This window comes from Danio rerio, chromosome 13, assembly GCF_049306965.1.
Source record: "Danio rerio strain Tuebingen ecotype United States chromosome 13, GRCz12tu, whole genome shotgun sequence".
Classification (NCBI taxonomy): domain Eukaryota; kingdom Metazoa; phylum Chordata; class Actinopteri; order Cypriniformes; family Danionidae; genus Danio; species Danio rerio.
Genome location: NC_133188.1, coordinates 43737309 through 43755169, shown reverse-complemented (window position 1 = coordinate 43755169; position 17861 = coordinate 43737309). Strand labels below are relative to the sequence as shown.

Genomic DNA, 17861 nt, shown 5'->3' with positions numbered 1-17861 from the left:
ATTTCATTCATTACTATTTTATCTCAATAAATTATGTATGTTTTGTCTTAATAAATCAAATTATGAATATAGATTAAATAATTATATTTCCAATAAAAGTAGATATTAATGCTGAGAGAAATTAAAGTAATTTTTTTTACACTCATAATTTATAATATACTCGCTGAATTTTTTTTATTGTATTTACAATTTTTTTTTTTAAGTAAATGGTGACAAACTATTTATTTGGGTTGGGTAATAGTTTGTAAATCCGCAATAAATAATGTAAAAAAATTTAATAATTTTTTTTTCAGTGCACTGTATTATTATGAGATGCTAATTTATTTTAATTGTATTAAACGTTTTATCTGAGCTCTTATTTTACTATACATGTTCTTTAAGTTACTTTTCATGTTGAGGTGAAGATGGAGCAGTGTGTGGGAGGGATGTGGAAGTGATGGAGGGAGAGAGACGGAGGGGGAGGAGAGCCACACACAGGCACACACACACTGCTGATGTTCAACTCTCTCCTTCATTCATTTTCCTCCAGTCTGTGACTGACGTGACTTACAGCCGGCTGCAGGTGAGCCAAACTTCACTCTTAACTCTTGATTTTATAATTGTATTGATAAACATACTCCTTATCTCCCTCTTTTCTTCCTTTTTATTGCATGCTTCTTTTAAGGTTGATATATATTTGTTCTGTATAAATGTGTCTCATTAGTGAAATGAAATACTATCACATAATTGCTTTGATTGTTTTGTTTCATAAAATCATGATGATGCTGTTTATGAATACACAGACTTTTTGTTTTTTTTATGTATACTGTATGACTTATAGCAAGTTTATTACTAACTTTCCCTTCATCTATTCACATATCCTAATTTAACATAAAAGTTGGGTGAAACTCTCAGAAAGGGCTAAAAGCATGTCTGGATTGTATTTCTCTCTAAAATTTGGCGAGAATTTTTATTTTTTTGTAAACAAAAATTATTTATTTAATTTATTTATTATTATTATTTTATGTATTTTTATTTTATTTATTTTGGATTTGTCTTTTTGATTTATTTATTTTCAATTTTATTATATTTATTTATTTACTTGTTTGTTTTATTTATTTTGCTTTTTGTCTTTATTTTTTATTTTTTTTATTTTTATTTTTCTTATTTTTTTTATTTTGCATTTGTCTTATTTTTTATTGTATATATATTTTATTTATATATTTATTTAATTATTAATATTTGTTTTATTAATTTTGCATTTGTCTTAATTAATTAATTAAATTTTTTATTTAATAATTTTATATTTAATTAAATTAATTAATTTATTTCTTACTTTGCGTTTTCCTTATCTAATTTAATTTTTTTTATTATATATATATATATATATATCTTAATAAAAATATAAATTAAAAAAATCAATCATGATGGTCTTTACACAAAATTATATATATTTTTTCTTTTGGCCAGTTAATAAAAGTCTTCCTGATAATTGTATGTATGCATAATTTTTTTTTAACATTCCCTTTAAAACATTCTTAAATACATACAAAACTTACTAACAAAAATACTTACAAACATAAAAATATATTCAGTGTCAAATATATCCAGATTAAGCTGCAGCCATTTCAATAGCATAATAAAAGCTGTTTCATGTGACATGTTGTGGGTCACCTTATGGGTGCTGCCATTTTGAGATCACATGACCATCTGAATACCAGGTTATTTTAATTCATTTATAAATTTTCCTTCGGCTTAGTCCCTTTATTTATTAGGGGTTGCCACAGCTGAATGAACCGCCAACTTATTCAGCATAAGTTTTACACAGCAGATGTCCTTCCAGCTGCAACCCAGTACTGGGAAACATTCATACACACTCATTCACACACATACACTACGACCAAACCACTGAGCCACCGTGTCACCCTGGTTATCTTAATGATCTAGTTTATTTGACTTATTTCTATGATAACATCAGGCTGTATTATTTTGTCCTCCAGAGCCTCATCGGTGTGCAGTCATGATTCGGGTCTGTCCGCTGTGTATTCTTTTGTTTGCGCTGCTCTTCATGTGTATGGACGCTCGTCCTGGATCATCAGGGCGCTCAAGACGTGCCCCTGCTGCCAAAGTGCGACTGGCAGGCATTGGCCACCAAGAAAACGAGGGACGTGTCGAAGTCTTGCACAACGGGACATGGGGAACTGTATGTGACGACGAGGTCGACATTAAACTGGCTAATGTGGTTTGCAGAGAACTGGGATTTCAAAGCGGCATCACGTGGGCTCACAGTGCCAGATACGGAGAAGGAGAGGGTGAGTTCATTTCATCATCAAAAGGCATTAATTGTACACTCAAAAAAAGTTTGATCTTTGTTCAAACTACTTAAAATAAGCTAAAACAAGAACTTTTTTTAAAAGTTTTTTGGCACAACTTAATTGTTTTATGTTCAATCCACTTAAATTTGTAAAAACTAACAAGCTAACTTAATTCCTTCAAGTTGATCCAACACAAATCTATAGTGTGGAAAAATAACATTCTGATATTATGTTCTCACTTGTTCCAAACATGAATATTGTGTGGTAGATATTTATCAGAATGTCAGTGCTTTTCTTTTCCATAACATAAAAATGAATGACCAAGAGTTGACAGTCTTCAATATGTAGCTTTTTCATTTGTACAGTGGTCCCTCGCCCTAACACGATCCCTCGCAGTTTTGCAGATATTTTTTTGTGCAATTTAAGATTTGCATTGCGTTCTGCGCCCTGATTAGTGCATTGTTTTCTGTGTCTTGATTGGCTTAGACCATTGTCAATCAATCTCCTCCCTGCCGTGTCACCTGTACAGTACAGAATGCGTTCAGCTTGCCAAATTGACATAAATCTTCTATCGCTAGCAGTTTGACTCTAAACTGCTGTACTGTTTGCAAGTTTTCTACCCAACAAACCCCACAATGTCGGCGAAACGTTCTGCACTGGCAAAGGCACGCATGGTAGCACCCAAATAGTGGAGGAAGACACTAACCATTGCACAAAAAATTTGTCTTCTGGACATGCTAAAGGAAGGTAGAAGTGACACGAATGTTTAAACGAGAGAGAAAAGTGCAAAAATGTTTATGCCTGTGTGAGAATAGTGTATAAAGTGTGTAGTGAGGGGTTTTACAGCCTTAAAACATATATGATAATTGTATGATAATAAAGCGGACTGATTTGTGGATTTCACCTATTGTGGGTTATTTTAGAACGTAACTCACAGGATTAACGAGGGACCACTGTACTGTCTTTTTAAGGATTACTGCTCAGGGAACACTCAAAACTTTGAACATTTTCTGTTGACTTTTTTTATTAACGAAAACCTTGCTCTGACTTTTTAATGCCAATGCTCGCTTTTCTGTGTTATATAAACTAAAACTGCTAATTAACAGGTATTTTTTTAATGTCTTTTGTGATTTCATGTTTTTATCAGATATTATATATTTATGCTTTGAATTGCATTTGTGTCCTTGATCTTTCTTCCAACAACTTTTAACCTCAAAAAAGTGACTTATTACCATTTTTAATAGTTTAAAGTGATATATTGTGTGTTAGTGTTGTATATTACACTACAAAAAACCTTGTAATAAACTACCAGTACATTTTCTGTTATTTTACAGACGTATTTCTCTATATATTACTTCTTATGCATTACATTATTTTAAACGACTAAAATGTTAATAAAAGTCACTTTGTTAAACTGTAGATTTGAATTTTCAACATCAAAAGTCGACAGAGCGGAGATCAACATCCCATAATGCAATTCACAATCGTAAATAAACAACAACAACAAAAAAAAAAACACACCTGTGAATCACAAAATACAGAAACTGTTGATTAATACATATTTCTTACAGTGTATAGTTGTTCTTTTGTTGCTTTAATTACTTCTTTTGTCCTTATTTAGGAAATCTCTTCGAAATAAAGTGTCTACCATGTGATTAAATTTACAATAAATAATAAAAAAAAACTTTAGAAAATTATCTGGATGTTTGTTTATAGTTTCACAACCTTCATAGAGCATTTAGAGGTACATTAAAATAGTTCCAGACTGTTCGTACATTATATTTAAATGTAATGTTTCTATAATGTAAAGTAAAAAGTATAATTTTTCCTTAAAGGGATAGTTCACCTAAACGTTGAAAACTCCACACCATTTACTCACACTCAAAATATTCTAAGGGATTTTGGATACCAGCTGCCAATTACATTCATATAGGATCAGATATACACTAGAAGTCAATGTCTGCTGCTTTCAAATAATTCATATTATAGGATATCGGCTGTTGTGTTCAACAGAAGAAAGAAACTAAAACAGGTTTAGAAAACAGTGGAGGGTGAGTACATAATGATATAATTTGAGTTAACTATCACTCATATAACCAAAAAAAAAAAAAAAAAAGACAAAAGAGATAGGAACTCTCATTGTTTATGGAAGTGTCCTTTGGTTGAACATTTTTGGGGGAAAATTCTAAACTTTATCCATAGTATCAAAACAGGATATACCCAGATGTCCAAAACTTTGTATTCTAAACATTTTTCCTATTACAAGCACTTTAACTAGTTCAGATTAGAAACTGTTAACTTTCAGTTTATTACATGCAAAACTTATAATAGCTAGTTTTTGGAAAAATGCAGAAAGCCCGCATTTTGGACAATGTTTGCAGGAACTGGCCCGTTGTTTGACTTTAGAAAAATAAATTTTTATAGTGTAGAGAAACCAAAAAAAAAAAACTGTAAAAAAAATTGGGATCCATTTGTAGGATTCCTGAAGGAAGCTGATACAAATCTTTTCTCTGAATAATTTGTATTACCTGCTGTTGATATACCATGGTTATTATATGATGTACCTTTATATTGTATGTGTAAGTACATGCATTTACTTATATGTTTGTATATTTTTATTAATATTTTTATGTATTTCTTGCATTTTTTTCTATTTTTTTGTTTTATTATTTATTTGTTATTATTATTATTATTATTATTATTATTATTATTATTATTATTATTATTATTATTATTATTATTATTTGGTTCTGATTTCTGTTGTACATGTTAAAAGCTACTAAAATCAACAAAGACAGTGTTAAAAAAAGAACTTTCAGATGTAATTAAATTGGAAAGTCAGTTGGTAGTTTTCAACTATAATACTGTATAATGCAAATAAAGCTCTTCCAGTAAGATTAATAGAATATTTGTTTACATTTTTCAGTTTTAATATTATATATTCCACATTTTAGTACGAAGAATGTACTTTTATTAAATAGAAAAACCTACTATCAACACACTGTTCTAAACACTAAATCAAATGAATTACAAAAAGTCAAGACAACAAATATTTTTGTTGTTTCAACTTATTTTAATATTTTAATCAGGTTTCAGATATTACTTTAAATTAATATTTTAATCAGTTTGGTTGACGTAAGTTTAGATGACTAGAAAAGTAAATTTGATTCAACAACAACAAAAAAAGCAAGAATTATTTTTATAAATAATGTTTTTATGTTTTCAGCATGATCAAACAGAATTTTCCCTTAACATTCATACAATCAAGAAATAACGTTCAGAGAACATTCAGATAGAAATGACTGAGAACATTAATTACATATAACGCAAATATTAGCAAAAGCTCTTACAGCAGATTTTCATTACTGCCTGAATCACTGAGGTTTAAGTGTTGAATCTCTGTCATTTTCACATTTAACTGTGGATTATGTGAGTGCAGTTGAGTATGAAGGCGCACTGCTGTTTTAAATAGCTGTTTCTCACTAGTGCAAGTGCACAGAGCTACTGTTCTTTACATCGCCCAAATCGCTCCCTGTAATTTCACTTTAAGGCAGCTATAAAGACAGCCACTAACCCAAAGCATGTATAACACTTAGTTGGCAAGACAACACTGTCATTAAAACTAAAACAAACCCTGCAGACTGCTTCACCAGAGCTCTTTTGTAATGCTTTTGATGGTGACGCTTCTTTCCCATATTAAGTTGTATTGTGTAAGTCTGGCCTGCAGGCTTATTGCTGTGCGCTGATTTATTATGCAAGATTTCTTAAAAAGATACATTTATGGAGCTGATGGTAGTGCCTCACTTAAACGAACAGTTGCAAAAACATTTTTATTTACTCATTCTCATTTAATAATAAACCTTTTAGTTTGGTGAACAGAATAAGATGTAATACTGATTTTCTCATCGAATTCACTTACAAAAAATTCAGACTGATGCTTTTACATTTAAAAATGACATACAATAGCATGAATGTGGTCTATATGACTTCCAAATCTTCTAAAAACATTGATAATACCATAAGAATTTTTACCTTGAAGGTTAACCAACTTGAGAATTGCATTGGGATTCTCGAACAAACCATTGATTCAACTAATTCACTGAAAAGATCTGACTTAAAAGAGCTTTTTCTCTAAATAACTTCTTGAATTTTTGCCTTTTTGTCACACAAAGACTTGAAATGCACTTATATATTCACTTCTAGACATTTAAACATCTAATTCACTTTTTGTGCTGAAGCGAGTCTTGAATAAATGATGACCAAATTCTCATATTTGGCTGAACTTCCTCTTTAAGACACCTGATGATTTATTCATCCTTCTGATGCTTTATAACCCTTTTCAGGCCCCATTTGGATGGATAATGTGAGATGTGAAGGAACGGAGAAAGCTCTGAGAGATTGCAGGTCAAACGGATGGGGCGTTCATGACTGCAAACACTCGGAGGATCTCGGGGTGGTCTGCAGTCCAGAGAGAAGGCTGGATCAAACATATCCTGGAGTCTCCAGAAGAGGGCACACCATCGCACTCAGACCAAACCCAGTCACGTCCAACCGCTGGCAGGACATTTACTCCAACCCGAGGACACCTGCGCATCTCAGACAGGGCAATGGACACTCACAGGATCAAACCAGATGGGATCAGTTATCCAGACAGCAACTTCCTAATCCGGTAAACAGATGTCAGAAATGATTATGATCAACCCTTACTATAATATTTATATTATATAATATTCCTAATGGTATTAATGGTGTTTTCAATAGATTTCCACAACCCCAAATCAGAAAAAGTTGGAACAGTGTGAAAAATGCAAATAATAATAATAATAAAAAAGGAGCAATTTCCAAATTTACTTTGACTTCCATTTCGTTGCAGACAATATGAACACAAAATATTTCATGTTTTGTCTGGTCAACTTCATTTCATATGTAAATATACATCCTTTCCTGTCATTCAGACCTGCCACACATTACAAAAAAAAGTTGGGACTGGAGCAATTTATGGCTAGTAATCAGGTAAATTGGTTCAATAATGATGTAATTTGAAACAGGCGATGTTAACAGGTGATTGTAGTTATGATTTAGAAAAGCAGCATCCAAGAAAGGTCTAGTCCTAAGATGGGCTGAGGATTGCTAGTTTGCCAACAAATACCAAGAAAATGTTTGAATACATTGTTCCTCAAAGCAAAATAGGAGGACATTTGTGCATTTTACTTTTAATGGTGCATAACATATTTAAAAGTTTTAAGGAATCTGGAGGAATTTCAGTGCATAAAAGTTCAGGCTAAATGACCATGACCTCGCAAGCTGAACAACCGCAAGCTGAACAACCATGATCTCCTATGCCTCAGGTGGCACTGCATAAAGAATCATCATTCATCTATAAGCGACATCATTACATGAGCTCAGGATTACTTTAACAAACCAGTTTAAACTGTACTTTGCCAAATGGAATCCCTATGTTAACAGTGTCCAGAAGCACTGTCGACTTCTCTGGGCTCGGAGGCATCCGGTATGAACGATCACAGTGGAAATGTGCGCTGTGGTCAGATTAATCAGCATTTCAGGTATTTTTTTTAGGGAGAAATGGACGTATTTCAACAAGACAAGTACTGAGTGCGGAAGATGAGGATACAAGTACTTGACTGGCCTGCCTGCAGTCCTGACCTATTTCCAATAGAGAAAGCGCACAATGCAACAACCCCGTACTGTTGCTCACCTTAAGACACAATTACACCTGAAACACTTCATCACTTGGTGTCTTCAATTCCTAAACATCTTTTAAGTGTTTTGAAAAGGAATGGCAACATTACAAACTGGTAAATAATGTACTGTTCAAACTTTTTGGAAGTGTGTCGCAAGAACCAAAATTGGAATAAGTGTTTATTTAAAAAGTAATTAAATAAATAAACGTCATGAGGAACACATTAAATGGCTGGTGATCCTTGGCCCTTCTTTGCTCCTAAAGGACTAGACCTTTCTGGGATGCTGCTTTTGTATAAATCATAATTAGTTACGGTGGTTCATTCCGCTGTGGCGTCCCCAGATTAATAAAGGGACTAAGCCGACAAGAAAACGAATGAATGAAGAATTAGTCACCTGTTGACATCACATCATTATTGAACCAATTTACCTGATTACTAGCCATAAATTTCTCCTGTCCCAACTTGTTTTGTAATGTGTGGCAGGTCTGAATGACAGGAAAGGATGTATATTTACAAATGAAATGAAGTTAACCAGACAAAACATGAAATATTTTGTGTTCATATTGTCTGCAATGAAATACAGGTCAAAGTAAATTCGGAAATCACTTCTTCCTTTTGTTTATTTGAGTTTTCCATACTGTCCCAACCTTTTTTCATTTAGGTTTGCATATATAATCAGTTTATAACCTGAATTGATAGTACTGCATGGCTTTGAAGACTTGAAATGTAGCACATGAGTAGAGTTTTGCATGTTTTTGGATGCTTTCACAGTACTTTTTTTGCATTCCATGTTAAATTCAAGATTTTTCCCTCTCCAAAAGCAGCTAATGACAAAATGTTGGGTTTTCTTCTAGTCTGCCAGTCGGGTAAGGATTGAAGAAGTCCGTCTCAAGCCAGTCCTCATGGTTACAAAGCGCCGTGCCCTCATCACTGAGGGTGTGGTGGAAGTAAAGCATGCTGGGAGATGGAGACAGGTGTGTGATAAAGGCTGGAGTCTGAACAGCAGCAGAGTCGTGTGTGGGATGCTTGGCTTTCCTGACGCGGAGCAGCCCAACATGAACACCTACAAGTGAGTCCTGCATGTCTGATGAGAAACACAGCATGTGCACTGGCAGCAGATTCTGAGGTTTTGGTCCTGAGATAATTAGCATTATATTAAAACCCAGCGTTTTGTGCTAATTCACTGTTATTGGCTGATGCAAGTTTTGTTTAATTTCATTGTGTTAGTGCAGGGCTTTCCAGACTGTTGACTAACAGCATAAAATCTTCTCCAGACTGCAGCTTATTCTGGCCAAAAACTTCCCACTTGGATAGAAAAAAAGACTGTCTGGTTGACTTTGTAGCAGAACTGTGCAATTAAATACAGTTTTGTTTTCACATTCTTTTTAAGGAAGGGTACATAAGGACTTTGTGTGTGTGTTTTTGAAAGAAACACCAAGACACCATTTTATGTGATCAATAATACAGTCACAAAAAGTGAAGTATTGTGAATTTAAATAGCTGGATTCTGTTTGAATATATTTTGAATGTGACCTTTCTGAAAAAACATTTTTTCGTCAACTGCATAAGCAAATCTTGAATTTATTGAATTGAATATTTAGTGTGAAAATGGCAAAAATGATACTGTATAACTATCAAAAACATGCTAAATTAATTTATTTCTCTTAATAAATTTTTAGTGTGGCATGTTCCCATTAAAACATGTTTGATATGTATTTTATTATATTTAATTAGGATTTTATTGTTAGTTAAGAATATATTTATATATGTTGTTACAATATTCATTTACTGTCGACTTTGATTAATAAAAAATGCTGAATATATCATTTTCTTTAAAACAAATATGACTCGTAAATAAGGGCCAGATAAATCTGCAGACTTTTTTTTCTATTTTTGTGCAGAATTTTTTAAAAATCTGCGGATTTATGCGGAATGAATTTAGGAGTATCACAACTAAAACCTTAATATATGAAATAAAAAGTAATACCTGTTTAACTTGTATTCAATGTTTACAATGCAAATCCAATTAGATCCACTTTGTTTGGTAAACAAAGCAAGTCTCTCATATATCAACTAAAAGACAGAAAATATTCCTTTACAATCTATATTGTAAATAAATCATATAAATATTTTCATATTAGTCAATAATATGGCTGCAAATTATTTAAAAACAATTTATTAAAAATACATTAATATTATTAAAATACATTTTTATATTATTAAAAAATATTTAATGCACTACCTGACAAAAGTCTTGTCGCCTATGCAAGTTTTTGGATCAACAAATAGTAACCTGACTTCTATTTGATCATTTGTTGTCAGAAGTGGCTTAAATAAAAGGCAAAGGCCTCTACATTACACTTATTTTACCAAAATAAAATATGTTCATGTCTTAATTTTTAATTATTTAATTAGGACAGTAATGACTTTGCTTATACAAATGTCTTGACTCTGAACAGAAATAATGTACGGTATAGAATATAAAGTCATGGTGCAGTGGAAACAGAATGAATATTGTGTCTGACTCCCATAAGATTGGAGGACTGCATCAATACATCTCTGCAATGACTCAAATAACTTAATAAAGTCATCTGGAATGACAAAGAAAGTGTTCTTGCAGGGCTCTCAGAGTTCATCAAGATTCTTTGGATTCATCTTCAATGCCTCCTCCATCTTACCCCAGACATGCTCAATAATGTTCATGTCTGGTGACTTGGCTGGCCAATACTGTAGTACCTTGACCTTCTTTGCTTTCTGGAACTTTGACGTGAAGGCTGAAGTTTGAGATGGAGCGCTATCCTGCTGAAGAATCTGCCGTCTCTTGTGGTTTGTAAAGTAATGGGCAGCACAAATGTCTTAATTCCTCAGGCTGTTGATGTTGCCATCCACTCTGCAGATCTCGCACAGGCCCCTATACTATACTTTTCCTTCAACAAACTTGCCTGATTTCTGTGAGAATCTTGGGTCCATGTGGGTTTCAAAAGGTCTTCTGCAGTATTTGTGATGATTTGGATGCAGTTCAACAGATAAATTATCAGAAATATCAACCTTCTGACACTTTTCCAAATGATCATCTAGAAGTTTAGTTATTAATTGCTGCTCTTACTTCTGGGATCGATGACAAGACTTTTGTCAGGGTGTGTATTTTAATTAATATAATAAATATATTAAGTCCCTCATGCTTACAACATTTAATTTAATCAAATAAAACAATAAAAACAGTAATTTTGAGCAAGATATTTAAATATATATATATATATATATATATATATATATATATATATATATATATATATATATATATATATATATATATATATATATATATATATATTTTTTTTTTTATATATATATATATATATATATATATTAGTCCAGAGATGGTTTAAATTTAAAATAATTGCAATTATTTCAGATAAAAACAGTTTGACAAAGGATCTTGTCTTTTTCTTCATTGCGTTTTTCTTTTCATTCATTGGTTTTGTATTCTTGATGGACCACACAGGATGTAGTGATAACACGTCAGAGTGAAAGTAAGATATAATGATGATATTCTAGACAAAGTTCATGTCTAAGTGCAGAAAGATGTTTGTCTCTTCGTGTGGTGGAAATGAAAGATTCAGCTCCTCTGTTAGCTGAAAAGGCACGTCTGTTACCCTTATCTTCATTCTCCAGGCACCTTTCACAAACCTAAGCACTTAACCAATGATTAAAAGATCTTTCAGTTCTACTGATGCTATCGAGACCCCAGCGTTTCTGAAATGAACAGTCTGTTCTGAACGCTTAGGTCCAAGTGAAAAGTCTAATATCCTTGCTGATTGCTATTGGAAAGGGACATCTGTTTAAAGCCTTCAAAGTGTCTGTAGTTAGAGAAAGGGTTTCAGGTTTGTTTAATGATTTTATTGAGACTGCCAACCTTGACTTTCTCCAACCTCCTCAAAGATAGTTTCTCTGAACTGTGTATCATACTGTCGCAGTGTTGTCTTTCTTGGTCAGCTCTTTTAAATACAGATGAAGTCAAAACCATTAGCCCTTTTGGAGAAAGTCTTATTAGTTTTATTTTGACTAGAATAAAAGCAGTTTTTAATTTATTTTAAACCAATTCATGGTCAATATTATTAGCTCCCTTAAGCAATATTTTTATTAGATTGTCTACAGAACAAACCATTGTTATACAATGATTTGCCTAATTGTCTTAACTTGCCTAATTAACCTAGTTAAGCCTTTAAATGTCACTTTAAGCTGTATTGAAGAGTCTTGAAAAACATCTAGTCAAATATTTTTTACTGTCATCATGGCAAAGATAAAATAAATCGGTTATTAGAAATAAGTTTTTTTTAAACCATTATGTTTAGAAATGTGTGTGTTCTGCAAGAGAAATCAGAGGAAAATATAATAATAATTCTGGCTTCAGCCGTGTGTAAAAAGCAGATTACTGTTGACTTTTGCTTGTAGGACATTCATAAAGATTGCGTGCTGTGTCTTAAAGAGAATATTCATTGAACTTACAGTGAAAATGGCAGCAGATTCTTCTTGTGTTTTTGCAGGGTCAGGATGCAGGATAAGCATATTTCAAAAGCTTTTACCGGTTTTTTTTTTTTTTTTTGGGAGCAATTTTGTGCTCATATTTGTGAGCTTATAAGCATATATGCACAATTAGTGTCTGTCTGTCCCTTCTTATTTTCTCTGCTATAATATTTGTCTGTATACTTATTCAACCTACCCATTTATCTTACCATCTACTGTACATTATCTAGCTTGCTACTTATTTTCTTCCCTCTCCTATACTAACCCTCTAGGTGAAAGGGATTGTTCACTCAATAATGCTGTCATTAAACACAAAACAATATATTTTGGAGAATGCTGGAAACCAGTTGTTGACTTCTGTAGTATTGATTTTTGACCATGGAAGTCAGTGTTTACATGTTTTCAGCTTTTTTTCAGCCAAAAATGTTAGGTATTATATTTGAGGTACAAATGTGGTGCCTTTATGTACATATGTGTACCTTTTGAAAAAAAAATTCAGCTCCAGTGAAAGTTCTGGTACCTTTATTTTTGCTTGTATTTAGCAATAAAGTGCCAAGCAATAATACCACACAATGTGTTAAATGAATGGGTTTAAAATAGTTTACAAGGTTATTACAGTTCCTACCTGCTATTCTTTGATTTGTCATTTCCCTTTCATTGTTGTCTTACTTTGCTCCTCTTATAGAAGGCTGCTGTGGCTCAGAGGTATTTTTTTGAGGAACCACAGTCACAGCGCAACTATTTCATTCCCATCGTCTGAATGGGCTTTGGCTCTGCTGTCGCGTTGACCCATGTGCTCGTTATAAAAAGCACAACCTTAATCTTATGGGTCTGCGGTCCACAAGCTTTTTTAGTTGTAGGTTTGTACTGGGGCTTTAAAAGTGTTCTACTTGCTTTCTCCACATGATCTGTGTATGCTAGTGAACAATGTGTTCTGATAAACAGTTCATTGAGCAATTTCCTTTTGTTTGTGCACTAGGAAAAAGAAAGACCGTCAACAAGTCACGACAACAAAATATTTTTTATGCTACTTTAGCTTATTTCAATAAGTTAGTCAGGTTTGATATAACATTTGTTTGGCAGTGACCGAAGTAAGTTGAGATGACTTAAAAAGTTTAAATTAACAAAAAATGTAGGCAACAAGAACTTTTTACAGTGTAAGAAGAAGTCATGGTTTTTTGTCATGAGTAAAACCAAAATTATTGCTTAAAAGTCAAAATGATGATTTACTAAGGCGAAATTATGACTCAAAAAATCTAAATTATGATTTACCAAGGTGAAATTATGACTCAGAATGTCGAAATTATGATTTATTAAGTTAAAATGATGACCCGAAGTCAAAATTATGATTGACTAAAGTGAAATTGACCCAAAAAGTTTAAATTATGATCTACTAAGTTAAAATTATGACTCAAAGATAAAATTCTGATTTACTAAAGTGAAATTATGACTCAGTCAAAATAAGGATTTTCTAAAGTAAAATTATGGCTCAAAAAGTCACAATTATGATTTTTTTAGGGTAAAAAGAAGATTCATAAAGTAAAAATTAAGTTTTTCTAGAGTAAAATTGACTGTCGAAATTGTGACTTACTAAATTAAAATTATGTGAATAAAAAAATGAAATTATTACTTAAAGTCAACATTATGACAATTATTTATGACGTTATGACTTATTAGGTCAAAATTAAGAGATAAACAAATGTAATTATAACTCAAAATTATGACTTAACAAATCAAAATTATGATTTAAATAATAAATTACAAAATAAAAAGTTGATATTATGATTTGATAACTCAAAATTATATCTTTAAACATTTCTGTTTTCTTTAAAAGTCATATTTTTAATTTAGTAAGTAATAATTTAGATTTTTATCAGTGGAGTATTGACATAGTAAGTCATATTTTTTGTTTTAGACCAGAATTTTAACTTAATGCATGATTTTTTTTCTTACCAGTCAAGAACAGGTTTCCATAGAAAGCTGACAGGTTTTTGTTATCTTTTTAGGCTTTGTGCCTTTTCCCCCCCTCAGAATCCTAATCTGTCCTGGAGGTCACAGCAACACTTAAGCAAACTTTTGTTTGTTCCTGATTTAAAAGACAAGCCACAAACAGAAATTCGAAGACGCCATTTTAACTTAAATTACAGATTTTAGTGCTTGCTGTGGCTTTTGTGGCTTCCATCCTAGGGAATCTCCAGTTGGCTCTTTCTCGTATGTGAGCATGCCCAGTACCTGACCTCACCATGCAGTTCGTGCATTTTGCTATAAGCGCCAGACTTGGCAGATTCACTGAAGAGCGACTCCTCTCACAGTCATTCAGTGATGGTGAGCCGTCCCGCCCTGACACTGCCTCTTCTGGATCGCCTCTCTGAAGATGTTGTAATTAAATGTTAGGCCACTTAGAAGATTTCCACGTTTCTGGCAAGTAAGGAAAAAGCAGATTACAATTATGGCTGCGCCCTTTGGCTGCTGTGTCAGCAGGACATACTCTGTCTGTGTCACCGAGGAAATAAAAAGACTTGAGCCACAATTCAGACTCAAATATCTTTATGCGAAATTATCATCTAAAGAAATTAGATACACTATTTTACTGTAAATGCACTATTACTATTAAATACATTATACAGTCTGATTCTGTCCTTAAACTTTCAATCACCTTCTATAATTATGGAGTTTGTATGTTTAGTTGTGTCATTTATTGACAGGCTTTACACTTTTTATTTCGAGTTCATTGATTGAGAAACATTTGATTTAGCAAATATGATCAAGTTTAGGGTTGGCATTCAGGGACAGTTTTGCTAACTAAAGCCTACAATCTCAAATGCTGTTTTATTAATGTTGATATTAATCAAATCCTGCACCAAAAAGTACAGAAAATGTGTTAAAGGTTGACTAAAGGTAACATTAACAACCAAAAAAAAAAAAAAGTAAATAAACAAAATAGATTGAGATATTTGAAGACAATGTTAAAAGTGGTCTACGATCCCATAAAATCCCAAACAGGGAACCTAACAATATAAAAAAATGGCCTGGGACTGAGAGTTGGGGGAAGGGGTCTTCTTTATTGAGACAATTAAGTTCCTTCAATGTTTGGGCCCAAAGTCTGATGGAAAATCTGAGACACATAATATCTATAAGAGTGAGAATTCAGTATTGGTTAATAAGAGAATGCGCAGGCTTCCAGGATATATGTACTCTTTTTGTACAAATAAAAGTGCCTGAAATTGAAAAGAAAAACTTTTTTATGAAAACTTCCACCCTTAAAATATGTGTTATTGTAGGTTGAAGAGACTGTCCTTAAACTGTGCTGTTTTTAGGATGTACTCGCACTATATCACAGTTTTGAGTACCCTACTGCTTCAGCTTCACCAGCATATTTTCTGGGACGCAGTGAGAGAGAAAGAGTTGTGTACAGACTAATGCCTAAAACAGTGGCATGATTGTTGTCTCCAAACAGACCAGCCCTCTCTATCATTAAGTTTTCTTGGTTCAGCAGTAAACCAAGGGTGGAACTCTTGCCCTAATTACATGAGCAGGTGGGTACTTCAGTGCCAGAAACTCTAAGAACAAATAAAAAGGAAAATAACAAACTATTATTATCTAAAGTATCTCTTCATAGAGACGCCACATTTGATATAGTCTCTTTTTCTTTCTTTCCTGTTTATCTATTGTTATATCCACCCATCCATCCATAATTTTCATTTATCCATCCATCCATCCGTCCATCCATCCATCTATCTATCCATCCATCCATCCTCTTTTTCTGTCTGTCTGTCTGTCCTGTTTATCTATTGTTATATCTATCCATCCATCCACCCACCCATCCATAATTTTCATCCATCCATCCATCCATCCATCCATCCATCCATCCATCCATCCATCCATCCATCCATCCATCCATCCATCCATCCATCCATCCATCCATCCATCCATCCATCCATCCATCCATCCATCCATCCATCCATCCATAAATTCAAATTCTATCTATCTATCTATCTATCTATCTATCTATCTATCTATCTATCTATCTATCTATCTATCTATCTATCTATCTATCTATCTATCTATCTATCTATCTATCTATCTATCTATCTATCTATCTATCTATCTATCTATCTATCTATCTGTCTATCTGTCTGTCTGTCTGTCTGTGTCTGTCTGTTTATCTGTCAGTCTATCCGTCTATCTGTCTGTCTATCCATCTGTCTATCTGTCTGACTGTCTGTCTGTCCGTCCGTCCTCAAAATTCAAAGTCCATCCATCCATCCATCCATCCATAAATTCAAATTCTATCTATCTATCTATCTATCTATCTATCTATCTATCTATCTATCTATCTATCTATCTATCTATCTATCTATCTATCTATCTATCTATCTATCTATCTGTCTGTCTGTCTGTCTGTCTGTCTGTCTGTCTGTCTGTCTGTCTGTCTGTCTGTCTGTCTGTCTGTCTGTCTGTCTGTCTGTCTGTCTGTCTGTCTGTCTGTCTGTCTGTCTGTCTGTCTGTCTGTCTGTCTGTCTGTCTGTCTGTCTGTCTGTCTGTCTGTCTGTCTGTCTGTCTGTCTGTCTGTCTGTCTGTCCGTCTGTCTGTCCGTCTGTCTGTCCGTCTGTCTATCCGTCTGTCTATCCGTCTGTCCGTCTATCTGTCTATCCGTCTATCCGTCTATCTGTCTGTCTGTCCGTCCGTCCGTCCTCAAAATTCAAAGTCCACCCGTCCATCCATCCATCCATCCATAAAATTCAAATTCCATATCCGTCTATTGTTACATCTATATATCTGTCTATCCATCCTCATACTTTTTAAATTTTAATTCTGTAGTCTTGAGTCACTTAAATGTCACTAGGCTGCAGATTGTGGTATGGTGGAAACATCCAGGATATTTTACGAGCTTGTTAAACTGGAGATTCCACACTGCATTTGACTTTGGTTTCTATTCGGTTGACTGATATTTTCTCATGAAATTTCATTTGTTAAGACGGTTCAGCCAGGAGAACGACTCTATTAAATTTGTATTTAATTACCTATTTTGAAAGTCCTCATTTAATTGCATTTAATAAATTCTTTTTGCATGTGGAGTCAGAAAATAAAACAATTCGGTTTAATCACTGTAGTGAGTTAAACATACATCATTGTGGGTTGCCAGTCCAGATCTATAATAACTACCACATCTAGCTGGACAGATGGTGATGATGACGGTGATAAAATAATGTCTCTTTGTGATGACAGGTGGATCAAAGGGCAGGTGTTTCTGGGTGGATCGCTCTCTCTTTCTCCCTCTCTCTTTCTCTCTTTCCCTCTCTCATTCTGAGTAAATTGGTCTCAGTTTGTTTTTTAG

At 33.3% G+C, this 17861-nt stretch overlaps 1 protein-coding gene across 2 annotated transcripts in view; it reads left to right on the top strand.

Annotated features, from left to right (window-relative positions):
* loxl4 (lysyl oxidase-like 4) overlaps positions 1-17861 on the top strand; it is a 56793-nt gene continuing 38932 nt past the window's right edge. For both annotated transcript variants that reach the window (XM_073920266.1, XM_002664212.8), the window contains exons 1-4: positions 1-562; positions 1980-2291; positions 6638-6963; positions 8851-9065. In XM_073920266.1, the coding sequence (XP_073776367.1) occupies positions 2000-2291; positions 6638-6963; positions 8851-9065 (833 nt within the window). In that variant the 5' untranslated portion in view covers positions 1-562; positions 1980-1999. The remainder of the gene's footprint in view (positions 563-1979; positions 2292-6637; positions 6964-8850; positions 9066-17861) is intronic.